This window comes from Sparassis crispa (genome assembly GCF_003851025.1).
Source record: "Sparassis crispa DNA, contig_000009F, whole genome shotgun sequence".
Lineage (NCBI taxonomy): Eukaryota > Fungi > Basidiomycota > Agaricomycetes > Polyporales > Sparassidaceae > Sparassis > Sparassis crispa.
Window position 1 is genome coordinate 1665655 of NW_020939756.1, and position 27660 is coordinate 1693314.

At 53.3% G+C, this 27660-nt stretch overlaps 9 protein-coding genes across 9 annotated transcripts; 5 read left to right on the forward strand and 4 right to left on the reverse strand.

Annotated features, from left to right (window-relative positions):
* Window positions 1–975: 975 nt before the first annotated feature.
* On the reverse strand, window positions 976–4883 carry SCP_1005390 (DNA mismatch repair protein; the record flags this gene model as incomplete). The annotated part of the gene is made up of 12 exons (XM_027762403.1): window positions 976–1152; window positions 1213–1358; window positions 1414–1586; window positions 1643–3324; window positions 3381–3460; window positions 3521–3605; window positions 3663–3780; window positions 3845–4012; window positions 4074–4258; window positions 4316–4530; window positions 4579–4665; window positions 4715–4883. 12 exons carry the CDS (start codon window positions 4881–4883, stop codon window positions 976–978), a joined length of 3285 nt encoding a protein of 1094 aa, XP_027618204.1.
* Window positions 4884–6416: 1533 nt separating this feature from the next.
* SCP_1005400 (hypothetical protein) lies at window positions 6417–6944 on the forward strand (the record flags this gene model as incomplete). The annotated part of the gene is made up of 3 exons (XM_027762404.1): window positions 6417–6605; window positions 6667–6780; window positions 6840–6944. 3 exons carry the CDS (start codon window positions 6417–6419, stop codon window positions 6942–6944), a joined length of 408 nt encoding a protein of 135 aa, XP_027618205.1.
* Window positions 6945–7130: 186 nt separating this feature from the next.
* SCP_1005410 (hypothetical protein) lies at window positions 7131–8171 on the forward strand (the record flags this gene model as incomplete). The annotated part of the gene is made up of 4 exons (XM_027762405.1): window positions 7131–7148; window positions 7197–7250; window positions 7307–7478; window positions 7555–8171. 4 exons carry the CDS (start codon window positions 7131–7133, stop codon window positions 8169–8171), a joined length of 861 nt encoding a protein of 286 aa, XP_027618206.1.
* Window positions 8172–8502: 331 nt separating this feature from the next.
* Window positions 8503–9003, reverse strand: SCP_1005420 (54S ribosomal protein L36, mitochondrial; the record flags this gene model as incomplete). Its single annotated transcript, XM_027762406.1, has 1 exon — window positions 8503–9003. One exon carries the CDS (start codon window positions 9001–9003, stop codon window positions 8503–8505), a length of 501 nt encoding a protein of 166 aa, XP_027618207.1.
* Window positions 9004–10205: 1202 nt separating this feature from the next.
* Window positions 10206–11255, forward strand: SCP_1005430 (predicted protein; the record flags this gene model as incomplete). The annotated part of the gene is made up of 4 exons (XM_027762407.1): window positions 10206–10317; window positions 10375–10389; window positions 10612–10865; window positions 10923–11255. 4 exons carry the CDS (start codon window positions 10206–10208, stop codon window positions 11253–11255), a joined length of 714 nt encoding a protein of 237 aa, XP_027618208.1.
* Window positions 11256–12162: 907 nt separating this feature from the next.
* On the reverse strand, window positions 12163–14068 carry SCP_1005440 (cAMP-independent regulatory protein; the record flags this gene model as incomplete). Its single annotated transcript, XM_027762408.1, has 11 exons — window positions 12163–12660; window positions 12719–12875; window positions 12926–13015; window positions 13078–13111; window positions 13171–13320; window positions 13389–13505; window positions 13553–13600; window positions 13664–13723; window positions 13780–13882; window positions 13943–13982; window positions 14052–14068. 11 exons carry the CDS (start codon window positions 14066–14068, stop codon window positions 12163–12165), a joined length of 1314 nt encoding a protein of 437 aa, XP_027618209.1.
* Window positions 14069–16383: 2315 nt separating this feature from the next.
* Window positions 16384–17820, forward strand: SCP_1005450 (ankyrin; the record flags this gene model as incomplete). The annotated part of the gene is made up of 4 exons (XM_027762409.1): window positions 16384–16501; window positions 16552–16631; window positions 16685–17285; window positions 17345–17820. 4 exons carry the CDS (start codon window positions 16384–16386, stop codon window positions 17818–17820), a joined length of 1275 nt encoding a protein of 424 aa, XP_027618210.1.
* A 3139-nt stretch (window positions 17821–20959) lies between these two features.
* Window positions 20960–25295, forward strand: SCP_1005460 (hypothetical protein; the record flags this gene model as incomplete). The annotated part of the gene is made up of 14 exons (XM_027762410.1): window positions 20960–21532; window positions 21592–21753; window positions 21816–21946; window positions 21996–22134; window positions 22192–22998; window positions 23047–23283; window positions 23340–23445; window positions 23501–23665; window positions 23716–23964; window positions 24017–24298; window positions 24350–24605; window positions 24661–24854; window positions 24909–24973; window positions 25029–25295. 14 exons carry the CDS (start codon window positions 20960–20962, stop codon window positions 25293–25295), a joined length of 3633 nt encoding a protein of 1210 aa, XP_027618211.1.
* Window positions 25296–25858: 563 nt separating this feature from the next.
* Window positions 25859–27562, reverse strand: SCP_1005470 (hypothetical protein; the record flags this gene model as incomplete). The annotated part of the gene is made up of 5 exons (XM_027762411.1): window positions 25859–26467; window positions 26522–26689; window positions 27041–27093; window positions 27146–27319; window positions 27376–27562. 5 exons carry the CDS (start codon window positions 27560–27562, stop codon window positions 25859–25861), a joined length of 1191 nt encoding a protein of 396 aa, XP_027618212.1.
* Window positions 27563–27660: the final 98 nt, after the last annotated feature.

The window sequence follows — 27660 nt, forward strand, 5'->3', positions numbered from 1 at the left end:
CTCTGTGAGTTCCGTAATGCTGCCACAAACTCGCCTTGCATTGTCTAGGATATAGTGCTACATCTTGATGAGGAGGAACATTAGCCCGGCCAGTATTCTGGAACATCGCCCCTAAGTACAAAGCCCCATGTCTCCCACGGAAGTTTGGTATTGAATATACCTCGATCGTCGTGGGATAAACTCGAATTTCTTTGCCCAAGCTCTGGTTTATCTGCCCATTGGTCGGGATGGAAATGGTGGGGAGACAATTCTGGCGGAGGACGCCCGCATTTGGCAAACGGCAATACGTGGTATCTCAGTGCCTGTTTAGATTCAATGTCAATCAGATTTATAATATCGATATCAGAGGCCAAAAGTGAAACTACTTTCCTTCCTTAACTTGTTTTCATGTTCCCGACTACTTTGAAGTCGTCACTAGTGGCCATAAGCGATCTCATTTACCCAGGCTCCAATCCGGTGCTACAACAGTAGAATAGTGAGAGAGGCAGCTTCAGGTTGCAAGCGCGGTATGATGGGGTCAAGAGGTGCCTCGAGAATGATGCATATTCATCCTGAAGATAAGCCAGCATAAATCTACCACATTGAATCTCAGTATCGAAGGTATGTTATGAGCTTTTTCCTTTATGGAACTTACTGACAGTTGAAAATACGTTTTGCCATGCAATGCGAGTCGATGGAGCCCAATGGCATAAGATTCTCTTGCGCCGTGCAACTTAGTCCGAATCAGCTTGTAATTCTCTGGAAGGTGACACAGGGACGTCCGTCAGGTGAGAATAATGAGGAAAATCTGTCGCATGAAGGTCCATAGCAGATCAATTGAACGAGATCGGTTGCTGGCAGGGTGCCAAGCTACCGCGTGACACATAATCATATGATATGTGACCTGTGGCGTACGTGCTAGATAAAGTAGATACAGATAAGATCGCCATACCACACGTCACGGTCTGCCCATATCCCCAGTTCAGGGAACAGTTACTAGCCCTTCCCAAACAAAGACCAGTCAACCGGCCTCATAGGTGGCGGACGCGCCTGAAGGTCGGATTTCGACCATTGCCGTCCTACTTCCCCCGTAATATCCGAAAGGTGACGCATCGTCGGACGGCCGTGCGGACAATGCCACGGCTGGTCCATCGTCCCCATATGGCGCACGACCTGCAGGAGAATAGAATAATCTCAAATGAGAAGATGTAAATCGGGAGATGCTCGACGTACGGAGACCATCTGTGATCGTGTAAGCGGCATACCGACCATGACGCTCTTTCGGCACGCGCGCATTGCGAACATGGCACGGACTTTGGAGCAGCGCACGATCTGCCCGTCGGGCGCGTTATGCATCAGATGTAGAAGCTCTTCAAGATCTGGTCAGAGGAAGATCAGAAGCGGTAAGTAAACGAAGGAGATATACGAACAGACCTTTGACGTCGAACACGGTGCTCTTGCTGATAGGCTGTGCAACCAGACGCAGGCGTGCAGAACCACCCAAAGGATCGTCCGCTATGTCGATCTCAAAACCATTTTGATGGAGCATATCCACCCGCTCTGTTGCTAACATCTCGTCAGCTGCAGTGAGCTCCAGTGGGAGGGGTCTGCAGATTATTGAGCATTAGTGGATCAGAAAGAAAGGAACAAACCAAATACACACCGAAAAAGCTTCTGTGAGTCAATCTTCGTGGTTTGCTGCAGCGTCTCAAAGTTGTACTTCTCGTCGGCCGCATGCTGGTCCACAATGAACAGGTCATCCATCGCGGGCACACCCTCAGCAGCTTCTTTACGCCTGCGCGCGATAATAAAGCCAAGATTGAATTGGCCAACGACCTCCATCACACCGAAGTCCGCCTTATCGATGACTCGAGATAGCGTCTCCACTGCCTTGATGTCATCCTCCGTCACAACACCAGCCTCGGCATCCAGCACCAACTTGGGCTCCCTTGTCGGAGTGCCCCCAGCAGTGAGACGCTCCTGAAGACGCTGCCAGGAATCGGTTATATGAGACAAGGAGATGCTAAGGGAGACGTCCTCGCTATCTGTCGTACGGACGACCTCAGGACGCGATTCCTGTGATAACGGTAGTGCCGATGAGGTCGAAGACGTCGTGATGTCACTGTCCACAGTAATCTGCCTGACTGAGAAACTCGACGAATCATCCACGGGAATGACGTTCCTGTCTGAAAAGTCCGTATACGACGTCTTGGCGACTTCTGATGTTGAATCATTCACGTTAGGGACATCTTGGCCAACGTCGGACTCCTCGATCACCATCACTGCATCCTCTGCATCGTTGGAAGTTTCGGCGACGGCTTCGTCCTGAGGCAAGACTTGCTCCTCGTCCTCCATATCCACGTCCACAACCTGACTCCCCGTCCGGGCAAATCCCCTCAAGTGCGCCCTCAAGTCCTGCCGAGCCTCTCTCGAGTCTCTCGTGTGGTTCCCATTATCGACTCTACGCCGCTTGTTTTCCGGCTCTGAATCACGATTTCCTGCATGTAGGTCCCAAGCAGTCCCAGACGTGCTGAGCACCATCTGCACGGTGCGAGCAGTGCTGCTGTTGCTGTCTACATGCGACGCCAGGGGTCTTTTCTGTCCAGCACTACACACGGAGGGCGGGGCACGAGACGGACCGGCTTTAGGAGCCTTTTCGCTCAAATTTTTGGCAATATCTGTATTTGTGGGGGCTTCACCTCCAGACGTGGAACTGAAACGGTCGACGATGCCTCGCAGTTGGGTAACCGTGGGTGGGCGGTTAATCTCTATATCTCGCGGGTCCATCTGTATCTGGGTGACAGTGGGTGAGCGGACTAGTTGTACTTCTTCAGCGACATCGGAATGCATGTTCAATTCATCGTGGTCACTTTCCAAGGTCGTATCATCCCTGGAAACGAGCGACGGAACTTCTGGACTGTTCTGTAATGAAGTATCTGCGGAGGCAACCCAACTCAGACGAGTCGGCGAGTGCGACGGCGCATGGTATGGTGGAGAGTTAATGACAACCTCGGAGGCTGAACTTGCACCAGACTCCGGTGAGGCATCAATTTCAGGAAGCGGAGAAGCGGAGGGCATAAGAAGTCGCGGTTCGCCAAAGGCCTCGTTTTCAACAAAATCATTTGCGTTAGAAAGAACAGGCTGTTCCTCGAATGCTTCTCGCCGTTGCGGTGAACCTTCGCCTCCAACATCCTCGTCGTCATCTAGGAACAGAGGTATCTGTGAGCATTTCGGGTTGGTGGTTTTCTCCCGCAATTTCGCCTGTGTCCCTTGCTTAGTTGCAGCATGCGAGCTATTGACGTCATACGTTGCACGAGATGACGCAAACGTCTCTTCCAGAGCACTCTGGGAGGATAGATAAATAAGCAAAAGTATGGCGTTAAAACACGATCAACACACACCTTCAGCGCCTGCACCAAGCTGTTCTCGCTGTGCAATAAAATAGTGCGTTTGTCCGGGCTGACATTCACGTCGCACGAATCTGCGGTAATAAGCTACGGTATCATGATGTGTCCAACGTACTAATGAGCTAGAAACGTACCAGTCGGGAGGATAAAATCAGCCACGACGAATGGGACTTGATTCGCGTTGAATGTACGATACACCTCGTTAAACGCTTTCTGGACCTGCAGAATTAAAAGATGAGTATGTCAGGTGCGCAAATCTCGGGAGTCCTGACTGACCTTGGATGGATTGCACGGGCGTCCATTAATGAAGAAGAACTGCCGATCTGTAGATGCGCGTCCGCATCCTACTGCGAATCTGGAGACCAGGCCTCGCACGTGTACCTCGTTGCTATGTCTATTTTCAGACAATAATCGGGTAAGTGGTTGAAGCCATGAGTACATGACCGAGGCTTACTGACCCATCTTTGTCTATGATTCCTTGCCGCCTCAGTACAGCCTTCTCTATCTCCACCGAAAAGTGTAGGTCGAGGTCAACAAGGTGCTCCAGCGCCTTCGGACCCCACAGTGCCGAAACGGACGAGCGCGTTGAGGCTGAGCCTTCAGTGCGCAGCTGTACACTCTTCTTCCTGCAAGTCAACGTTGTACATTTGAACCCGCACAACACGCGCACAAGATAAGGAAGCGCACCCGCCAATGGGTTGATGCGTCACGGTTAAACGCACACCTCTGTTCTCCTGCGCACATGGGACGAGTGCATACGCGGAAAGGAGCGCCAGCGCTTTGCCGAACTCCCGTTTCGCATTTCGTTCGAGCTCTTTTCGACGAACCGGTAAAGGCTTGAACAAACCTGCAACAGCAACAGTGGTGCCGCGCTACAATGGGACATCATCAGCATGGAGCTACGACGTCGCTCTCGGTCCGGACAATACCTGCCTAGCGACCTTTGAGTCACGGCTCACAACGTGTCCAGTGCGATCAAACTCGATTACGGTGCCCATAGGAGTCTCCGACGCAGTTGCTGTCGTGACGGTGACGCTATCCGCGAGGGCGCACAAAGACGAAAGAGCTTCGCCCCGAAATCCAAAGGTACTCAGCGAAGTAAGGTCAGAAAAAGCAGAGAGCTTTGACGTGTGGTGTTTGAGAGCTGGAGCGATTCAGTTGGGCATGAGCACTCGGCCAAAGTAGAACGTACCGATGGCATCATAATCCTGAGGAGCGATTCCGCTCCCGTTGTCGACCACCTCAAAGGTGCTCAGACCGTGGTCTTTGAAGCGTACCTCTAGATGCATTGTATGGGCAGCTGTGCCAACGAAATGGTCCACACTCACCAACGTTTGTAGCACCCGCGTCGAGACTATTCTCGAGAAGCTCCTTGACAGCAGTTTGCAGGTCTACTACGACTTGTCCAGATGAGATACGGTGAACAGAGCTGGAATCGAGTGCCTTTATGGTTTGAAGTGAACCATCGTGTGAGATGGCGGTTGTTGGAGATGTCATGAAGAATAGTCGGCAGTCAATCCCGGAAAGCACTAGCAGTTCTATCCTGCGGAAGTATTTTACTCTGTTCTAGTGCTGTAATTAAAACGTTCGCAAAAACATCTGCACACCTGAGATGACACTGCGCAGACACTCAACGTCGCTTGATTCACCTCACAGTCTCCTGAGTGTACCACTTTGGACAAACAGGAATATACAGTATTCCCGAGTCTCAAAACAGTGCGGAAGAGCGGCAACCCTTGTACATGCAAGATAAACGGTTCTAGTTTTGAATGTCGCGGTGGAGGATGAACTTGAATGTAAGGCGCGCTGTCACGGTCGTCACGTTGCACGTGACGCGACTGAGTCACACTCGGATCGGCTATACTCTGAATCCTGATGTAAATTCTGCAGCGTCCACGATCTTGTCCTGTGTCTTGTTCCAACTTCCCACTATCTTCCCTGTGGAGTTCATCGTTAAGAAACTTTGGAACTGTTGACAGGGCTGGCGCAGAGTCTGCTGCACTTCCACTGCAATACTCGGCCGGTGTCATGAATGAACTCTGCGGATTGTCTTCTTCGTACGTTCTTCTGGGCAGCATTCCCGTTCAAACTGCAGTAAATTTTTTTGTCGAACTCTTGCTCTTTGAACGGCCGGTAAATCTAGGCGGGACCGCTCGATACTTTCTGTTCTGTGCTCTTCTGCTGCTATCCGGGTTTGTCTATCACCACGAGCTTCCGGCGTGTACTTGGTTCAAGATTGTCACGGCAGTCCTGACCGATGCGTGTCTACCTTTATCTGCAGGCTTACATTCTGCACAAAGTATCTTTCTCGCCGGACAGCCGAACTGACCGCCACCCAGCGCGTGTTGCTAACTGGGAGGAAGAAGAAAGGATAACGAAAAAGTGCATAATGATTCCAATGGCTGTACTCTCTTTCTTCCATTGTGTCCTCTTTTGCTCTGCTGAACCAGTGCGTATGCATGTCTCCTTGCGTTGTTGCTAGCTGCTGCGCTCCTCGTGCACTTCGAGTGGCTGCTGCATATCGATTCCATCTATGCTCCAATGAGCGCAATCTCATTCTTGGTCCCGACCACATTTTGCCACTGGGCTCCCCACGTGTGGAGGCGATGAAGGACGTCTCCATTGTCGACGCAGGACCACAACTTCAATGGCTTCGATGTACGCGGATGTTCCGATCACCTTGCTGCCCATGCCCTGGCCAAAATCTCCATCCTTTGTCTGCAGACAGTATATAACGCCATGGTGCAAGATGGACGGCAAATTCGAAAAGTTTCACTTCATGGTCTTCGCTGCAGTGCAGCGAACCTCGCTCTTTTTTCCCGTATCTGATTTATTCCGTTTCTTATGAACGTGCAACACTCTTCTGGTGCTGGCACCAGTATTCAATTTCCTTCCGGCTCATCTTCACAGTATACAGCCATCGGTTCAGGTTTAGGCTACGAGTCGCCGGGAGGGACGCCTTTCGATGAGGCGAATTTGTCTCCGCCAAAATTCCCTCCCACATTCGGGCGTACGCGGTTCGAGGTCCCAATGCCTGTTCCCGCAGCAAGGTGGACAACCAGGGATACACCCAGGGAGTCTGTACCGCCTGTGCTCTTCGGCATTGGTGATGTCTCCGGCATCCCCATAGGCCAGCCGGGACTCTTTGCGCGGATGCAGGGCGCTCACGACCGAGTCTTCGAAAAGACAGGGCTATCTTCCATCCGTGTAGTCTTGACAGTATGTTCCCTATTGCTATCCGATCTCGAAACGTCCTGACAGGCATTGATTGCGACTGCAGTGGTTCGACGGAACTCAGGTTGAAAAAGCCGTAAACCTGATTGTTAAAGGTTTGCCGGTCACGCGAGAACAGCTCGCCAACCAGGTGTCGAAGCTTGTCGGTGATTTCGTTTTGGTACGTTGATCGTCCTTCTTTGAACACTCACATTTTTGTCTTAATCGTTCGTTTTATAGCACAAGGTGGTGCGGGACGAATCACCTCCCGAGCTGTACCTTGTTGCTCTGGACCCTGTCCAAGCTGATATATTTCGTGTGGAGATGCACGCCACCCTTTTTTAGAGCTGGTCTCTTTTCATTTTTTTCAAACCAAAATGTAGCTAGTGATATTACTGTATTTCTAGTAAATTTATCTATTTGTTACACTCGTTCTTTTCTCCGGTGGAATTATCGATTCGATGTGCACGTGTTCGCAGGAAACGACGCGGCATACGCCGACGCCGTTCTCCGCACACAATACTGTAGAACATGTTGCGTACCTTGGCGGTATGTTCTCCCAATACGATTCGTTTCACGCTCTAACATTTAATACAGCGCCGGAGTACCGTCGCAGCTGCCGCTGCCGTGGTCGCAGTGCAAAGCGACAAGGTACGCCGAACGTCCTCAGCGTAAGCGCATACACTCACCAGCTGTTACATCCGAAGCTTCCGATATATTCTGCCCCGACCCCAGAGATTGTCCTTGTTGATACACCATCAAAACTGGAGAGACAGATAGGCAACGCTCGCCGTGCAGTCACCACTCGCTACCTCGAGGCACACGCCCGTGTACAAGGGGTCGTTTCCCGATGGATCGGTGTGGAAGAAGCCGTCGAAAGTGCGCCATCTCGCATCCAAATTATTTCTTTCAGCGCTGACGAGTGCCCTGCCTTGGTTTTAATCTGATGTTGCAGAGCGGGTAAAGTCGCTCGTCGCGCCGGACGAGCCAGTCACGCCAGGCATACTCTACGTCGGGGTCGCGACCCTGACCGGCTCCATCTTCGCGCGCAACCGCGGGCTCTTCACCCGCGGGCTGCTCCCGCCCACGCTACTCGTCCTCTCCCTCAACCACTTCCTGCCCAAGACTGCGCACAACATCTCCGCGTACTGCGGCGAGCTCGAGGACAGGTATTTCCCCACCCTCGCCGAGAAACACGAGATCGCGAACCAGCACACCGCGATGACCTGGGAGCGCCTCAAGGATGCGGGGCGCGGCGCCCGGGAGGGGATCACTAACGGCGTCGGCACGGCCCTCGAGCGCGCGGAGGTCGCGACCGGCTTGAAGCTGAAGGAGACGATGGGCTGGAGCCGGGGCGTCGCGATCGCGGTGGAGGAGCGCACTAAGGAGGCGGCACACATTGTCGAGGAGAAGACTGAGGCGGCGGTGGAGGCCGTCAAGGAGACCGCCGCCGCTGCCGTCAAAGCGGTCGAGCAGAAGACACACGCTGCGACGACCAAGACCGCGCAAACCACCGAGAAGGAGCCAGGAGTGGCAGATAAAAAGGCGGACGAGCCAAAGAGGCCCACATAGTGCACTGATGGACGGAACTACTTGGACGCGCATGTCTGCCGTTTTCACTGCATTACAAGACTGTAGGTCGTTACAATATAAGTCTTGAACCGAGACATGGTAAATGACGGGTGCTCTACAAATATTCGTAGGATTTCCACTGAATATAATAGCCGTCGTGCACACACGAACAAAACTTTCCAGATATGTCATGTCTAAGTAGTTTTGGCTGTCAGCGTCAAACTAGCAATTACCGTGCAGCGATAGTATTAGTAGACCCGCACGTTGTAGATGACTCCCGCACTCACAGCTACCTGCCCTGCGCGCTCCATATACCGCACTGTGCTCAACCTCACCGCTTGCGCCCCTTCGCGCCCTTCGACTGCTCGGCGATGTCCCGAGCGGCCTCCTTCGCTATCTCCTTCGCCTCACCGCTCCCCTCGCTCTCCGACATCCAATCCACGTCCGAGGCATGCCCACCCATCCCATCAAACCGCCTATTGAACCGCCCAAGACGGCCCGTGACAAGGTCCTCCTCCTCGCCCTCGTTCGTCCAGCGCGCGGCGTTCCAAAGCGGGTTGTTCGTCGTGTCGCGCGTGAGGCGAAACACCGAGCGCGGCGAGGTCGTGTAGTGGATGAATGTCGAGCCGTCCGCGCGTACGACACGCTGGGGGAACTGCGGCACGAATGGGTTAGGGAGCTTGCGTTGGCGGTGTTTCCAGACGTGTGTACGCCCGTACGGCGAGGAAGAAATGCCCCGAGTTTGCGGTTGCGTTACAGGCGTCGCACGTTGTGAAAGCGCTGTTCTTTTTAGGCAGCGAGATGTGCTCGCCAGAGCTGACGGAAAGCTCATGACGGAGAGAGAGAAGATCGAAATATTCCACGGGCGCTCAATGGCATATGTTGTGACCCAACGCAAGATCTGAATCGGGGACCGTCCTTAGCTCAACTACGCCTTCCCCCATAATGAATCAGGCTGCGGAACCTTATTCTCCGCTTTGATATTTTAGATGTCGTCTATATTTCGCGTCGGAGCCAGTTTGAATTTTTGGTAGAGCCAACAAATTGGAGTGGCTGAATTGTGGCAACATCGGTGACCCTGACGTCCTGACGCATCTCGTAGAGCCGGAAACAAAATAATCTAGGATGTATTCCCATCTCTAAAATTGGATAGAACGCAGATGATACCTTGAGGCAAAAATGAGTTATTGTCAAAGTTGATACAGTAGCTGAGCTTCCAGGAGACGTGGGTCACTGGGGTGTGCCCAGATCTTGCTGTGACTGTGACCCAATTAATTACTGTTTGTCCTGAATCGGGTACTTCCGATCGGGATCAGCCGCGAAAGGAAGCCGCGCCCGCTGTACGCAGTCAATAGGTAGTGTATAGAGTACTTATGATACACATACGCTACAGAGTGACTAGTGAACATTGGCAGCCCCGAGATTGCAACGAATCCCACTGCCTTTTCGTAAGGAGTGATAGATACACACCGTCTGTATGTACTGCTCCCGCTGCGGACTATGTAACTAAATTTTGAAGGACCGGTTCACGACCATTCGCTCCTTCTGCAATACAGTATACGATATAATTCTGTCCTTTGAGTCAAGACTTCAAGTTGAGCCCTGCGTCTCTCCAGACATATGCAAACACTCCTTTGCTCGTTCTAGCGACTGCCCCAGGTCTGACAAGGTGGGAATTTCATTCCCCGATGTTCGAACGCAGCTGGGCAAGAGTCTGATTCATTCCCATCAATACCATATCACAATCGAATTGTTACCCCTCTTCGACGGCGTTCTCTCCAATTTCTCTTTCTTTATTTTGACAGATCGCTGGTACGGTCGCAGCTGCTCTTGTCTACCGCACTCCAATCCGAACTCGACGTATCGGACAGGAGCGAGCCGTCTATAACTAGCCAGCCGCCGACCAGCCATACCCACGCAGGGGTATTCCTATCATATCATCATCCCATATCTTTCGCACAGCCTGTTCGACGTTTGCGTTTTGCGCTCGCCTCGCCAGCATCTCCCACAGCTCTCTCTCGTGTTCTCGCTACGATGTCTACGACCTCTTCTAATGATCCCACTACTACCTACCAGAGCTCGGCCTCGACGAGCACGAATCCCGTCCAGGACAACGATGGCCTCACCTCGTCCGCGTCCTTATATTGTACGTCAGCCCCGTCGTGATGCCCAGCTGTTCGCGCACTGAACACACGACCTCCAGTGTACACCTTTCTCGGTAAGTCTTCTCTTCCTGTCAAGTAGGTTAGTTACCGTGCAGAAAGGCGTTCGTGACTCGCCATGCATGTGCCAGCGTCCCGTGCTATGGGCGTTGGATGTGAATATAGCTACTGCGACCGCAGTAGCCGTGAGGCAAACCAACCCGTTTCCGCAACGTCGCCCCTCTTGCCTCTCCTGACCCACTCCATGGTGAACTCGACTAACTCCGCTCTCTCTGCAGCGACGCTCATCCTGCTGCTGTCCGTATCCGGGGCGATCGTGGTGCGCTCGTACCTGATGCGGCGGCGGCAGCGGATAATGATCGAAGAGGCGATACGGAACGGGACGTACATCCCGCCAGCGCGATATCCGCGGCCGCTCGGGGCGAAGCCGGTGCTGCACGACGTGTACCTGCGTTTCGACACCGCTACGGACGAGAAGGGCGGCGCGGCGGGCTCGAGCTACGGCGGGCGGAGCTGGTGGCAGTGGATGATGGTGCGTGTCCTGTCGGAAGGTGCGATTCGATGGTTGACCGTCGTTCGTGCGTTCCAGCCCGTTGCAGCGACATTGTGGAGCACCGGTGCTCCGTCGCTGCAAACCAAACCGGAACGCGCCCCAATGATGGGGCCCCTGCCGTGGTACCTCCATTCGCCGTGGCGCCGACATCGTCTACAGTCGCAGACATCGCTGCCGAGGGTCTCGTCAGCGATCGCGCTGCAGTCTCCTGCCGAGCTCTCGAGTGAGGAGACGGTGAACCTGACGGTGCTGATCGCGATGCCCGCGCCGCACCAGGTGTCCGATAAACTAGATGAGGGCACGCTTCCGCACATCGAGTTCGGCATTGCACAGGTGCCACTGAAGAAGAGGGACGGCGCGTCGTCGTGATCCTCCGTCGTAGTTACTCGTGCGCCTGCGTCACCCGCCGGACGTATCCCCGCAGGCGATGTGTTCCGTTCCTTTGCAGTATATACATTAGCGTGTTTGTGCAGGACTTTTCTGTCTGTAGTAGTGTCCGTGCGTCTGTTGTATATCCCCAGTTTACGATGCTGTAGCTAATTGTTCCCAGAAGCTTCGCTGCGCCCAAGAGCACCACATCTGGCGTTCGGCGCGAGTCTGCATTCTGCCCAGTTACATGCAGACGTCGGACATGCTCCTTCTCTATAGAACGCAAGCGCCCACAATTAAATAGGGTTCCCGTTCAGGTTGCAGGCGTGGCTATAGACTCCGTAAATTTCGACTCACACCCAACAATATTGTGTCCTCAGCATCGCTTCACCCGCGTCCATGCTCCGGCACACAAGACTCTCACTGGGGTTAAGGTCACGAAGTGGAACGCCAGCCCGTAGATTGAAGGTGCACTGCCTCCGTTCATTGGACCACCTTGCCTTGCAAGTCGTTGTGTGGGAAGTGGGAAAACGAAACAGCACCGAAAAGTCGGCGACGTACACCCGCTGAGAAAGATAGGACTCGAGCCAACCCCGTCGCTGGTTCGCCATCAACCGCGTGCAATGAAGAAAGGGAATTCAAGTTCGACAAAGCCAATCGTCATCTCTCGAAAGGAAACCGAGGAAACTAAGACACTATCAGACTTCGAGCAGGCCTGCTGTTCGGTGTACGAACGAACGCTCCCTTAACGCTACGGCTAGTAAACGTCCACGACGACACGACACGACGACACGACACGACGACACGATGCGAAACACTGTCAATTGGCAATAGCTAAGTAGAACACACCTGAACCTGCATAGCAGTCCTACTACGAGTCCTCCAGAGTCCAAAATGTTCGACGAGATCATAGTACTATACGGAAGCTGTTCAACGCTCTTCGATCTTCAGCTGTGAGAGAATGGTAGCCAGCGGTCGACATTCCGCTGGGCCCAGACGACAGTGTGCGCTTCTGGGGTACCGGAGGAGCGAGGTGAAACACGGGGACCACGTTCGACAGCCGTGGCAAACAGTTGACTGAACCGTCGCTTGAAGAATGACGCGAGAGAGTATACGTGGAAGAATCCGCAGAAGGGGATGAGGAGGAAGAGGATGACGTTGATGAGTTGGAAGAATACGGACGATCAGTGCCAGGACTAAGGCTGGGTGACATCGACCACGAAGCGGGCATCCATTCTGGGTGATCGTCGCTATGATGTAGCCCTTCGTGGCCAGACGCACCGCCTAGAACGCGGCCCACTCTACCCAAGTTCCCCTTCGCGGATGTGTAGATCCCTTCTGGGACGCGCACATTGCGTAGGTACTCATAATCCTCCACCACGGGTAGGGTGGTGTAATCGTCGCCCTGCGAAAATGACGCGCATGAGAAAATGGAGGGCACACACCGGGGAAACGCCATATACCGTGAAGTAGGCGACAACATGCCATTTGCGTGGCTCGGACCCAGGCATGTAGACATGCGTCGAATACGTCTGTTTGGTGAGCCCGTCAGGTTTGGATGGGCGGTCCTGGCGGGTGGGCGTAGGCTGGTAACCAAAGGGATCCAGAGTCCTGCGCGCTCTAGCTGACAGCGTAAAATTCACTCAAGATTCATACAAGGAGCTGCGTACCGACGAGCAGCCTTAGCCGCTTTTTCTTCTGGGGTCGTCTCGATCTTTTCCTCATAGAAGAGATAATCACCGCGCATTCTGCTCTGCGACCTGTAAAGAGGGGGTAATCTCAGCACACGCTACTGCCGCATGGTGAGAAGTTATTTCTTTACCAGCGGCGCCCATCAGTCCAGCGTTCCAGTCCACCTGATCAAGTCAAACGTCATCAGCATCAGCTGCCTCTGTCGTCATCATGACACACTCACCTTGCTTGTGTTCTGCTTCTTCCCAAACGAATACATTACCCGACTTCAGCTGATCACGCTCATTGGCGGTCAACCGACGCGTTATCAAGGGCAGGACATTGAGTCGAACCGCCTCAAAGACGATGTGTGCGTCTCGAGCATCACGAAGGTCTTCACGTATTCGAATAAGATTGACAAAATGAGTAGAATGATACGCGAGCCGAAGACGACGTACGTACGAAGAGCGGGTATTGTAGCGTGTGCGGCGGTTTGCATTGTTGAAGAGACCAAGTCGCAGAGGCAGAGGATACGCTGCGAATGGGGGACCCAGGGGCATCGGAACTGAGCATCAGGCCCTTATAACACAAGCGTGAACTCCGAACAAAGCTGCGATACTACCAACGACACCGGAAGTCTCGAATTGTGAACTCCGGAAGGTTTGCACGCTGTACTGGTTAGACGGTTAGTAATTGGTCAGGGAAGATCAACTCGAGGCAAATATGTTAGGTCCAACCTGTGATACTGCGATCGAAGTCGGTATAGGTACCAGGCCGAGGAAATCCGAGCAACCTTCCTGCTGCGTGCATCAGACCAACGTCAAAACCCTCCAAAATGACTACACGTTGAAACCTGATGTTCGCCTGACCAGATCGGCTACCGAAAACGAAGGCCATTTCTCGAATGAATCGATGAGGGACCAATAGGTGCCCGTGAGGAGTTGTGAGTCCAGAGTCTAGACGTGACACGTTATCTGTTGCCCTCCAAAATAAGAGAATGCGCAAGTCCGAAGCACATTACAATGACTCTGGTGACCGTGACGAGCAAGACAGACGCTAGAGCATGGAAATTACAAGAACATGATTGTGAGACGTATTGATATCAGAGCGGGCGAGACCACATACCAAGATTGACGTTCCATACTTTGCCATTGATGGCTTTAGAACGAGGTGCTGCCGATATGCCGCGGCTGCCCACCAAACCTTGCGATGACGTCTAGTGCTAAAGCAAAATTCTCTCACAGACTTCTCCAAGCGGAAACTTCACAGAATCTTCCGTGATGGAGGATTGAATGTGCGTAGATCTATCGACTCTGGACGATAGCATCAGGTACGGTATCAGACACAAACTAATGTGGCAGCGACCACTGTCGTGGCCGCTCAGGAATTAACTCACTGAACATGACGAATAGCATCCTACTACGCAAAAGTGTAAACGCAGGAACTCTGGATAGATCCGAATGTCTGCTGGTGAGAGCTGCGACGAATGTTAGTCATCGGGGAATCCTCGCAACGAGAAGGCTGATGTGGCACCTGAACCCTAGCAAGCCGTCAGCACAGCGGGAGATAGAGTGCAGAAGCAATTTGGCTAACGGGAGAAGGATTAGAAGCAAAGACGCGGAAGTGTACGTCAACGCGACGTCACTAGAATAGATAACGGAGATATAATTCAGTAGCTCATAGAGTTTCAGCTTCTGCAATCAGCCTCTCACGAGAACAGTGGGCAGCACATGGCATATCAAGAAAGGTCTGGGCACCGCCAGTGAGTCCTGAGGTGAGCTCGTCAGGGCGTAGATCAGCTTAAAAAGAGAGTTATCAAATATGTAAATGCAGATCGTGAGATTATGCACCTGGAGTAAACGGCCTCCCGAGCCAATATTGACCGTACTCAATGGGAGCGCGGGCATTTGACCTTGAACACAAGTCAGCCCCGTGCGATGCCTCCTGATCAGTTCAGTCAACAAAAAGTAGTGCGGCAACCTCAAACCTAGGAAGGGTGTCCGATAGTTCTCACAAGGCGGCATTGCTAACTTCGAGTGTCGAAGACTCGCGTCGCACATTGCAGTCAACTTTCTCAGGGTATGCGGTGCATGCATCAGCAATCCTCTAGCCTTGAATGGGGATACAATCGTCGAGGATCATCACTGTGTTCAATAGGAAATGATCAAGGCCCCATCGAATGACATCAGATAGAAACGTACTGGATAGATCGGGGGCAATACTACGTTTAGGGTGGACCTTGAGTGCTCACTGCCACTCTCAGATGAGCACAAACGTGTCTTCCAAGAGACATTATATACGTCCGCCAAACATATCAAGTGATCTTCTGAACAGAGTCGATGTCTCGTTAGAGAGGTGATCAATATCTGAATGAGACACACCGTAGTATATTGATCTGTAACGAGGAAATTGCAAGTAGACAGGTGGGTCCACGAATTACCTTGTTTCCCACAGCGTGCCTCATGCACACCCTGTTCTCGTCTTTGCCAGAGATGAGCGCCCTGCAATACAACAGCATTGGAAAGTACGTACACGGATGAGCGTTTCCTTGTCAGACCGGAAACACTTCTTGATTCGAGACCACTAGCGCAATTCGGCGTTCTCAGTCTTCATGCACCTGCCAGAATCTTGAGAATATGAGACGTCCCTGTACATCTAAGGAAAGAACTTCGCCAAGCAGCACAAGGTTGTTGAACCATAGAACACTCCCTAGTCCAAATATTGTTATGACGAGGAGCAAACGGCTAGCGCAGTGAAGTCGTTACGCGCGGTGAACACGTGTTACGAATTTCTCGGCATCGAATCCTTCGCCCAAAGAAGCATAACCTAGTATTTCCCCGGGAAAACCCACTAGAAGGGGTTAAAGTAAAGCACACAGAAAAACTGTTAAAAAAAGAATAAATTTCTGCAGGAAAAATGTGATTCTCCGCTGCTGATTGGACAATCACAGCATTTCCCACGAAAAGTCATTATGCTTTCTGCAAAGTTTTTCCTCATGCTTTACTTTTATGCCTTTTCTCAGGGTTTTTCCCTGAGAAATACTTGGCTATGTGTCTTGTGGATCTCTGGCTCGTACAAAAGCAACTCTGTCATATTGCCATCATCAGCATGCACCAGGACAACTCAGCAATATCCTACTGCGCTGTACATACGCTGGAATTCGGGTGAGCTCTGGATTTCCGTTGATTATGTGCCTTGTCGTATTGCAGGCGTGGGACCCGTTTCCTTTCTCAGCAGCGCCAGTCGTTCGAGAGTTAAAAAGTTGCGAGATGGCGCGCGACAAAACAAAATTCGTACGTCAAGGTTTTCCGAATCGTCTGTAATACCTGGAATTTGTCGAATTTGACTGGAAACGGCTACTACGTTAGGAGCTGGATTTACGTAAGCATATTCGCTCAAAATATTCAAGTCACCCTTCTCTCCGCATTTCTCTTAACTCCTGCGAGAGAACATAGTCATGCAGAGAGGAAGCGCTGGTTTCACTGTCACTGCGGAGATGGAGGCGATCCTCCGTCATCCCGGATATATCAGCTGTGATGCCGGCGGACAAAGGCTGCGCGACCTTTACCAGAGTCGTGAGTGAATTCAATACATAGGAACACACTGACGTATACATCTGAATCAGAGTCCGCCGCGTTCGATTACAACCTCTACAATCCATTCGCGCGCTGTTGTTTTTTAGGACTCATCAGAAACGTCTCGCGGGTACGGATTCTGCCGCATGCGCACCCACAAACTGTAGCTAAACAAGAAAATAGATGGTAGAACGCGGAGAAGCGCCCGACCTGACTGGCACGGAGACGCCCTACAAGTTCGGCTACCTCACCATTGCGGTCACCGGCTGTGTCATGAACATGACGCCTCCGCCAGTATGCGACTATGTCTCCGTCGTGAAGTGTTTGCTTTCCTCTGGTGCGCCCCCGAACTCGGAAGACATCGTCGGATACAGCGCACTGCACCATGCGGCAATGAACAACGGGCATCGAGACAACCCGATCCTTCTGGAACTGATGCGAATCCTGCTCAAGAACGGCGCGAACGCGAACCACCAGAACCGGTACGGCGAAGTCCCGATCAGCGGCGCATTCCAGCACGAAGAAATCGGGGCGATCGACATCCTGATGGAATACGGAGCGGACCTGGAGATGGCGGACGCGGACGGCGTCAAACCGAACCCGTTCTTCATCAAGTGCGGAGCGAAGGTGACGGCTGCGGTTACAAAGTGGCTGAGGAAGCGCACGGGCGAAGAAGCGCCAATGGGGGACACGAAGATGTGCAGCAGATGCGGAAGAAAGGGCGGAAGCCTGAAGATGTGCGCCAAGTGCCACGTAGCTCGATATTGCTCTACGGAGTGCCAGCGTTAGAGTCCCCTGCACGCGTCCTATCGCTGTGGATGAGTCTGATGTGGTCGATTTCAGACGCGCATTGGTCGACACACAAGCTGACATGCCAGCCGTTCGACGCGTCGAACACCGTGACGGTGCGACCGTCTTACAGCGCGCCGGGAACAATGATGTCCACGGCAGACTTCTCTCGCCAAGCGCTGGGAATCCCGACGGAACCCACTCCCGCGAGCCACCAGCGCGCAGCGCGTGCACCGAAGCTGCGCCCCGAGGAGGCGAAGGCCATGATCATCAAGGTCCAGGTGCCGTACAGCGTCCTCGCAGACAGTCCTTCGACCATCTCCCGCGCCGATATGCTGGTGTACACCAAGAAGCGTGACTTTGTGTGCAACATCAAACACTCAGGCAACGCTGCAGCGTACTCGCGCATCTCACAGGTTGTCAGGTCCAGGGGAGTCGGCGGAGCTAAGGCGTACTTTCCCGCGGAGCTCAAGGGGAAGTACGAACTTATCATCAAGATTGGGGAAGTGCTTGCGGAGCAGCCATTCTGAATTTTGTCGTCGGAAAGGTGCCTTTTGAATCAGGGTTTCGACTTGTTGGGTTGTTTTACTGTGTTCTCCATTCTGGGCTAGGTGCCGTTTGTTGTTATTGATTGTAATTATGTGTTCAAGCATCGTACCTGAGACCGCGTATGAATCAATTCTGTGTGACGGAGTTTTGGTCCCACTACCTTGCTAACTCAATCTCGCCTCCAAGTCGAAGCTTGTCATGAGCAGAATGCAAATGCATACTTGAGTGATAAGTGTCTAACCGTGCGCCGTCCAACCCTTATCCCAGGAAATTGCACTACACGTCAGTTCGTTGTTATCGGCGCTCACTAATGTGGATCTATCACTGAGGAAGAGCTGTAGCTCCATCGTTGGTATTCCTTCAGGTCCGGAACAATCGAAGCGATCGTAATGGCAGTAAACAGGTCGCAGAATGGTCTATGTGGTTGATTTGCAACTAGCAGAATTGCAGCCGGAACGAATGTGTCTGCGAATGCACCGATTGGACAGAAGAACATAGGTGTAAGCAAGTATACATTGACCCATGCATAAATCTCTCCTCCAAATTAAAATATTAGTTTATTCATAGTACAGAGCATACAAAGAGAGAACAGAGTGCAGTCCAGGCGGCAACAACGTATGATGGAAGTATGATGGGAGACCCGAGTCGTCGCCGTGAAGTTAAAGCCATTCAAGTTGTAGCCACGTGGTGGCGGTCATTTGTAGCGCCCAAGACACTCTATAGCTAGGACATTCAAGTACTCCGAGTCGAAACTGCTGAATTGAACGACAATCTCATTGACGAGAAGTACAGTCGGACTGATATTCGTATGAATTTTTCTTCTTTATATTAAACCCATTTCAATCGACCCAAGAACATGCAACTCTGGGCGTTTTTCCGAACGCAATTATGATAGCGTGTCGCTTCAAGGGTGGTTGACATCCGAGGCGTCGATATTCGAGTTGCCAGCCAGTGCCAGTGTATCTCTCGTACCCTGGCACAGGAGAGCTGTTCAAATTCTGAGGGTCCTATCCATCCGGGACGCTTAGTATCATTTTCCCTCGATCGCGACATATTGGCCGTTACGCATACTATCTTACACCCGTCCTGCCAGTGCTGTTCATCTATTTCACTATACTGATGCACATTTATATGTCTCCGGAGTAACAGGTGAAATTTGCCTTTCAATCAGCGCAATCACCGGTCGATAGACCAACGCTCGGGCTTCAGCTCCACTCGGGATCGTGCCACCGGTGATTATGTGTGAGGTCATTTCACCCTGCATTGTATGACAAAAGTGCACGATTTGAAGATTCACTGTTCGAGGAATCTATGCACACGCTACTGTTCTCATTGAGCTATGCATTGACATGAGTCTGGACAGCTTCCACACTGCAGGCTATTCTTGACCCTCCCAGTCTGGTCCGTCTTGGATTTGGATCGTAACCGCCGGCAACTACGAAGTAGCACAGCATCTATCTTGGACAGGTCCTGGTGCAGCAGCTTGCAGCAGACGCAAACACGCATGGCGTTGCATAAAATGCAAAAGCTTCCGACTCGGTCCCGGTGACGCAGCCGCCGGCAGTCACGAAGAAGAAGAATGACCAAGACATAGTGCGCCACTTGGTTCGACCTCCAAGAACCACGCACAATAGTACTCAGGAGTCGACCGGTAGGGGCATGTGTCGGCACAGATCAGAACCGTACCCAACGAGGACAAGTGTATGCGGCTGTTAACCTTAACCGCTTCCGGCGGATCTAATCGTTGGAAGATGACGAAACCTGCAATACCTGGCCTATACAACACGCCATGCATGCATGCACTCGGAACGTACCCACTCGACCACGCAGGCCGGCAAGCCTAACAGCACATGGGTCTCACGTAGCAGCATGGCGTACAGCCGAACGTCCAATCTTCGTACAGAACTCTCGTCGAGATCCAAAAATGACATTCGTATGTAATCTTCAGAGCTGTAGCACGGATTGAGCCGCTGTTACAACGGGAAGTTGGACATCCGGTGAGATTAATTGAACTATAAGGTTGAGATGATATGATCCCTACAACTGTTCCTTCGAATCGAAACCTCATGAGACGAGCCTCGGTCAGTACAAGCTCACATGAATCCGAATAAGGTAAACAGCCGAAACTTAGGGGTTGCATGCCGTCTCGCTGAGAATGTTGAAGTCATACCACAGAAATGACAAGAAGTAGATAGATCAGCCTCGCCATCACACAACAGGAAGGTGGAGCATGCGAACATGGGCAAGACGGCTGCCTTGCAATGCCAAGACTAGGCGGAATGAAGAGGCGCAGGGATCTCTAGAGATCCACGAGGCCACAATCCAATCTATTCTCGATCCGATCGTTCGAATGCCCGGCATAGCAGCTTTTGGATGTCGTCGTGCTTCGGTCTGTGCAGAATCCGTCGGGCTGGTGCATGCCGCCGGGATATCGAGATGCAGACAAAGGGCACTGGCGTGACCACTGATATCATCCGGTTAGTGAAGATTAGCAGATATTCTCAAATAGCATCGTGCAGGCGCGAGCCATAGCTTCTTTGACAGCTCTGCCATGCAGCGCGTCACTGCAGTGAACCTCGGGGAAGTGACTCATGCGACGCCTTGAATGTTCTTCCAACACGTACCGAAGGAATTGTAAATTTGAGTAACATAAAAGCTCGAGTTCATATGATATTGCCGATTGTATATGGAATCTCAGCCAAGCTAGAAGTCCGAAAGGCAAATGTTGGGACCACAAGTTGATTGAACTACAGAAGTTACCCGTTTGGGGGTTGGTGGCGTGTGAAGCACACAGCTCATGCACGGCTTCACGCTGATCCACACCAGCATGTACCGGTAGAATCAGCCGTGGAAGAGCACCCCTCCGCGACGAACACTTTCGAGAGCAGAACAACGCCGCCGCGGCGTCAGCTCAACCGTTTAGAAACGACGCTGCCGTTCGAGATCGATTGGTGACCGCGAGCACCCGTCCGTGCTTCTCTACTTCTGCCGAAGCAGCTCTACCGGGTATCAGTATCCAGCACGGCCTTATAAGCATTGCGTTGCTGGATGGTAGTGCACGATCTTCAGAGTGCGTTCTCCGCTTAACTCCCTGTCTCTCTGTGAATCTGTGACGACTACATGGAGACACGCAAGGAGAAGGGCAACAGGTCGCCCAGAACGTCACCAGTGCCTATACATGCATCGCAGTCTGATTCCACATCCTCTTCTCCATCGTCCACCGTCAAAGTATCATCTCCATTGAACCCATCGTCCTCTCCACCTTCGACCAAACTTTCGCCCTTTGCCTCCATCGATCATGCATCTCTTGCAATAGAACCGTCGCTGAGCCGGCAAATCGATCGTCCTTCTCGTTCACGAGTGCACTCAGTCTCCACCGTGCGTTCCTATACCCCCACTGGAGAGCCTGTGTCACGCGTCAGCTCCAATCCCTTGCCTGCACTCTCAACTTCTGCTTTCGCTTCGCCAGGTCGCGGGTATTCTTCACGCAGTCCCTCTCCTGCTCGAGACCGCTCTGCGAGTCCCTTGCGCGATGCGACTTGGAGAGTTGCATCTGGCCGATCCGAAACGCCACCGCACGGTGTGCCGGTCACCTGGTGGAATTCGCGCGAGCCGATTCCTCGGGCATGGGAACACAGGAGGCAGCGAACGGTACCACCTGAACATACAGAAGGATGGCTGCGCACCCGCAAGGTAGATCTTTTGCACAATCGAAGTATCAGAGCTCAACCGTTATCGACTCTTTATCGCAGCGTGTAGCAGACGCTGCAGTGAGCATAATGGGAGTCGCAGGAGATGTTGTCCATGAAGCGCTGCTTCTCAGCTCAGACGTAGTACAGTTTTCACCGATTCCTGGTCTTCAAGTAGCCGCGCGAGGACTACTCGACATCTGGGACGCTCTGCAACTTGTTGACGTAAGTCAGAATTGATCGCACAGGCGTATGTATTAGCTGAAGAATTCTGATACTCTATCTAGATGAATCGTCTCGCGTGCTTACGGCTTACGGAGCGATGTGCAACTATCTTACTGTCGGTGCGAGAGGAGATCGCTGAGGCCGGAGACGAAGTGGGACAAGAGCTCTTCAGCCCCATCACGCGTCTTGTCGGGTAAGCTCCCTGAAGTGTTGTTCTCGCATGCACTAACCTTGTCTCACAGAACGTACAGTCAAATCCATGGGTTCATGCTCAAGCAGAATCATCGGCCGTTCATCAAGCGGTATCTCAAACGTGGCGAAGTACAGCAGTCCATTCAGGAGTGCGAGCAAGGCCTCAACGATGCTCTCAGTATGTTCAGCGTGAGTACAATCATTACATTCTTGGAACTTGACATAAATATGGCCTTGATATCTCAGCTCGCCATCCAAGTGCGTATTCTGAAGCAAGTTCTTCACGCTGAAGAACAACGCCAGGCGGACACTGCTGCTCTGCTTGATCATGTTATGCACAGTTCCCCATTAGAGAAAGACTTGCCTGCATTGCCCATCACGTCGTCCAACTTGCTGCAATTCTCCAGCACGGTAGCCGATTCCGCTAGCTCTATCGAATCCAGGAACTCGGACGAGGTCAGGGCAACTCTGCAGGAGCTTGCCGAACGTCAAAACGAGCAGGACCTGGTGCAGGACACAGCGGACATGCGGCAGCTGATGCGAGCTGCCTTGCAGGCCAACAGCGATGTCGAAATGATCCGGGTGCTGCAAGTCGGACGCGACGAGATGCCCGAGGCGATCAAGGTTTTACAGCGTGCTCTCGAGACGGAGGTTGAGCGCGAGAGCATCGTCTCTGAGCACGACTACGAGGATGCTGTCTCTGCCGCCATTGCCGCCGATATCACTACTGGCCCGGTCGAGTCGCACACTCGTATGGACGCGAGCGTCCAAAGCAGGAAGTCCTCTGGTGGAGGCAGCTCGCTCTCGTGGAAGAGCACCCCACGCGATACTCTCGACAGAGAGTTCATCGAAACTGGAATAGATGCGTTGCGGCGTCTGAGCGGTGCAGAGGTATCGTTGCCCAGCTGGACGATCACGCGATATGAGGTGGACAGAGAGGAGAAGATTGGGATCGGCTTCTTTTCTGACGTCTATAAGGGCACGTGGAGGAATCGCACTGTCGCAATCAAGGTTCTTGCCCAGACGACCCCGCGACAGATGTTCGTCCATGAGGTGAGTCTTCTCCCGTTTTCTTCCAGTGCTTCTTTTGACGGGCTACAGGTGTCGATATGGAAGACGCTGCAGCATCCCAACGTGCTTGAGCTTCTCGGTGCCTCCTCGACATCGTGTGACCCTCCGTGGTTCTTCGTCAGTCCGTATTACAAGAACGGCAGTATGGTGGAATACCTGAGAGGCGTGCCCACCCTTGATTCTGTCGACCTCCTGAAGATGATCCATGAGACCGCTAAAGGAATGAGTTACTTGCACGGCAGAGGTGTGCTGCATAGCGACCTCAAGGTGAGTTTAACTGATCTCCGACTGAAGGACGTAACATCTGAACGCCGACTTTATAGGGTGCGAACATTCTTGTGAACGATCGGGGACACTGCGTGATCTCGGACTTTGGTCAGAGCGAGATGAAGTCCGAGGTTTACCGCATTAGCGGAACGCCCCTGCCTCGTGCGTACCTGATCTCATATCGTTTCCATCGAGACTTACTGATCTTTTGTTCAAGACGGGACGCTTCGTTGGCAGGCGCCCGAGCTCATGGCTGGTCAGAGCAACATGACGCAGCAAATGGACGTGTACGCCTTCGCAATCTGTTGCGTCGAGGTCCTCACTAAGGGGAACCTACCTTGGCCGACGGCTGACGACGACGCAGTGCGGTACTTCGTCTTAGGTACGCTTTGCATAGTTGCGTCAGGAATTGTATTGACACGCCGTCTCCAGAGCAAAATATGAGGCCCGAATTACCCCTTGTGCGGGTCTGGAGTTCTCAGCTCGGCAATGTTATTCAGTCGTGTTGGAACGTCAATCCGACCTTGCGCCCTTCCTTCTCCAAGATTGAACATGACATTAAGCAGATTCGCCTTCATTTTGGTGCTGATCTTAGAGAGTCCCCACTCCCACTGAAATCTCCGGAGCTTGCGACGCGCAAGTCTCCTGACATGCACCCGGTCCCTTTGCCGTTGCTTCCGCGTAAGTCTTTGCTCCAAATTCGATCACGATCACCCCACTCATTCGATTTTAGCGGACACCATCATAGAGGAATCCACAATATCTTCCGACGCAGCTTCTGTCCAAAGTGCCCCTGCTGAACTCGTCACTACCGCCCTGCGTCGACCAGAGCCTGTTCAGTTGTCTCGCCAAGGCAGTCGCACTTCATCTGTGCACTCGATGCTGGACAGCCTCTCTGAGGACGGTGTGATACTCGATCGAGTAGACTCTCCGCCACCCCTGGATGAGCTCCGTGCGGAGGTGCGTGACGAAAGGCGCTATCGAATGCTACTGCAGCACGAGTTCCATCCGTCGTGTGCGTCTATCCAATGCCTCTCTGCAGACAGACAACTAATATTTTCTCTAGTGACGCTCCCGCTATGGACTCCCACAGTAGTGGCTTTGGGCGCTGTGGGCTATCACTCGAAGCCATCCGGCGAATTTATAACGCTTTTCAATTCATTTCGGCCCGCGGAGTCATCGGGGGGCGTGGCGCGCGATATTCCGTCCTTGTATGGTTATGGACGTGTTGCGACCGGAAGCCAGCGCCAGGACAAGCGTAAGGTCGGGCAGCGCGCTATGGATCTCATCCAGTCGTGGGTACCATCACGCGGTACCGGCCCGTGAGTGCATCCCACACTCCGATGAGTGCTAACGCTGACTTGCTGCGGTGGATAGCCCTAACGTTAGTCGGCGCTACTCGTCGCCACTTCGTGCAGGCCACAAAGCGGCGCACCTCTTCACCGAGCTGACAATGTATCGCTACGTTGAAGAACTCGCGACGCCGAAGCAGTGGTTCAAAGCCAATATAGACCACATTCTCGATCTCTACGGGGCTGTACATCAAATCACTCGGGAGGATTTGTACTTGGGTACGTCGTTCCCTTCCTCCTCCTCCCTTTGTGCGCTAGCTCACTCTTCCAAAGTGATCGGTACCCTGGAGGCGCAGGACTATGCGCTCTTCGTGAGTCACAGCCACCCGGACGGACAGGTACGCATAGCCATTTCTACGTCAACTCTCTCACCGCACTTAACTACGTCCATAGGTGAACTTCAGCGTTTACGCAGCACCACGCGCGGGTCAGCCTTGGGGCGCGTTCTCAACGGCAGACGCGTACCACCCCACGCATGGCATGTCCGGCTCGCAGGTTGGGGGAGCTGCGGGACCGGTGTATGACGAGCCCGTCGGGAGTATGCTCTCTGCGAGCAAGGTCTCCAATGCTGGGCGCGCGGAGCGCGCGGACGGTTGGCCGGTCGTGCTCGTCGCGCGTCTGCGATTCAAACCGGATGGCAGCGAACCGACATCCTTGTGAAGAGGTTTGTGTGGTTGCTTTGTTCGTTGCATCGTCGTTTTGTCGTATCGTCGTGGTCCCTGTGCTTGGTGCGGGCCAAGCGACGCTTTTGCTTTTGCTTGATTTCTTGGTTCCTCGTCCAACTTCTTGCTATCTATCGGCACCCGTATCATTTCACATATATATTCCTCACTGTCCCCTCCAAATTGCATCTATACACACCATGCGTGTCGGACGCTGTATTCAATACCCTCTACACAGAAGAAATATCTGTAGCTATATATTCATGTCTCGGTGCTGTTGTTAGGATATCTGACGCAGCTGCTGTATCTATGTATGCTATTGTTACCATATCAGCTGAGAACCTGAGTGGATTATTTTGAAATCTCGAGTACAGCGAGCATGCAATTCCAATTCTACCCACGACAGAACAAGTATGCGTATAAACATAGCGGAAGCAGAGGCGATGGCATGAGATTACCGCGAACACTGCTACAATAACGTTGGCCGCTCTAGCTCTATGGAATACTCTCTAGCTACGCTACATTGCAAGCAGATCCCGTGTATAATGCACTTCCACTGACTCAGAGCAGCCCAACAGCTACGCCACGCGCGCCTTCCGTCCCCTCCACAAGCCCCGCGACCGCCGCGTACCCCTGTACACGCCGGCGCTCGATATCCCCACCGAGCGCCGTCTCCCACCATCGTTCCCCCTCCGCCGCCCGGACCGCTTCCACGTCCTCTCCCGGGTACGCAGCGCCCGCGTCGCGCCAGCCGCCCTTGAATACCTCGCGCAGCACCTTGACGCCCCGCGGGATCTGCGGGGCGGTGCCGAACCCGTCGCACGCGAGCACGACGGCGGGCGGGACGGTGAGCCGCCCGAGCTTGAAGCACATGGCGGAGACGGCGACGCAGTGCACCGTCGCGCCGTCTGCCTCGGGACGCGCGGCGACGCGGGCGCGGGTGGTGGTAGCAGAGGATGCTGCTGGAGCTGCAGATGGGGCGGACGGGCCGGGCGAGCGCGTGCGTGCGGGGGTGGGCGCGGTGGTTGTGGGCGGGCTGGGGAGGTATGCGGCGAGGACGGGGCCGGTCGTCTGCGCCTGCTGGTCGGCATCTTCCAGGGCGAGCGTGGTGGGCTTGTCCTTCTTAGACGACTTCTTCGGCTTGGTGACGTACCGCGCGATGAGGTACATCTATCCCGGGCACATCAGGCAAGCCCCGTCGCTCTGACGCGGAAATGTACGCACCCACTTGCCGTCCCACCCGGCGATGCCGCAGCGCACTTCGTAACGCGAGAGCGCGGGGATTTCGCGGATGAAGTCCCAGTGCGTCCCGCCGAGCAACATGCGCCCGCCCGACCGGAAGAACGCGGGGAAGCTGACGAGCGCGAACTTGAATCGGACAGCGTCCAGCGTCTGAGGGGACGGGTCAGTGTGAGACCCACAAATGAAGACACTGAAGAGTGGCGTATAAGAATCACGAAGTCGACTGCGCACGGCGCTTGCACCCCGGTCACCTGCTAAGATCCACGCCACGCTACATCCTGACAGTGCAAAGGCGTGTGCTGAATGGATTATCGCCATCCCTCGCATGAGAAAACGTTTCAAGGAAGCGATCGCAGTGTCAACAACGTCCTCCAATCAGAGACGACCTGATTCCTCTGGGCTCCCGTCGATGACGCTTAAAGCAGGTATACACAAAAATGCGAGCACATGTGCGACCGGGAGCCCACTCCGCTAACATTACTGAGCACCCGTGCTGCTCACCTTGGCGTAACATGAATTGCTCAAGTGAATGTTGAAGTCACAGTCATCGGGCCCTTCACCACTCGTGAGTTTATACCGCAACTGATTCGTCGGAGGACGACGCACCTGCCCACGTATTGTACGTCGTGATCTCGTCGAACGGCTTTCTCCCGAGCGGGGATAGCGTCTCCCACCACCTCTCCTCGATCGCAGAACGCGCGCGGGCGGACTTGAAGGCTGAGGATGCGCGAAGGCAGAACACGCGCGCGTCCAGATATATCAATGGCCGAAACACGCGAACTGGGAATCCGAGTCATGTTAATGCAAGGAAAACAGTCTGAAGAAGAAGCACGCACTGTGCCAGAGGATGGGCCAGGAGCGAGCGTTGAGAAAGACGACGAGAAGGGCGACAAACTTGAGCGCGCGACTGGCGATGGTGGTGAGCGCCACGCCGGACTGGGTGAGGCGGCGGACGGCGAGCGCCATGCCGACGGCGGCGGCGGCGGGCGAAAGGCGGCGGGCGATGACGGCGACGGCGGGCATAACGAATAGATTTAATAGACTCGGTCAACCCACGGGAGGTCCGTCTTTTATCGGGACCGGAGCGCCAGGCATGAGGCGTGAATGATTTGTCGCAGGTT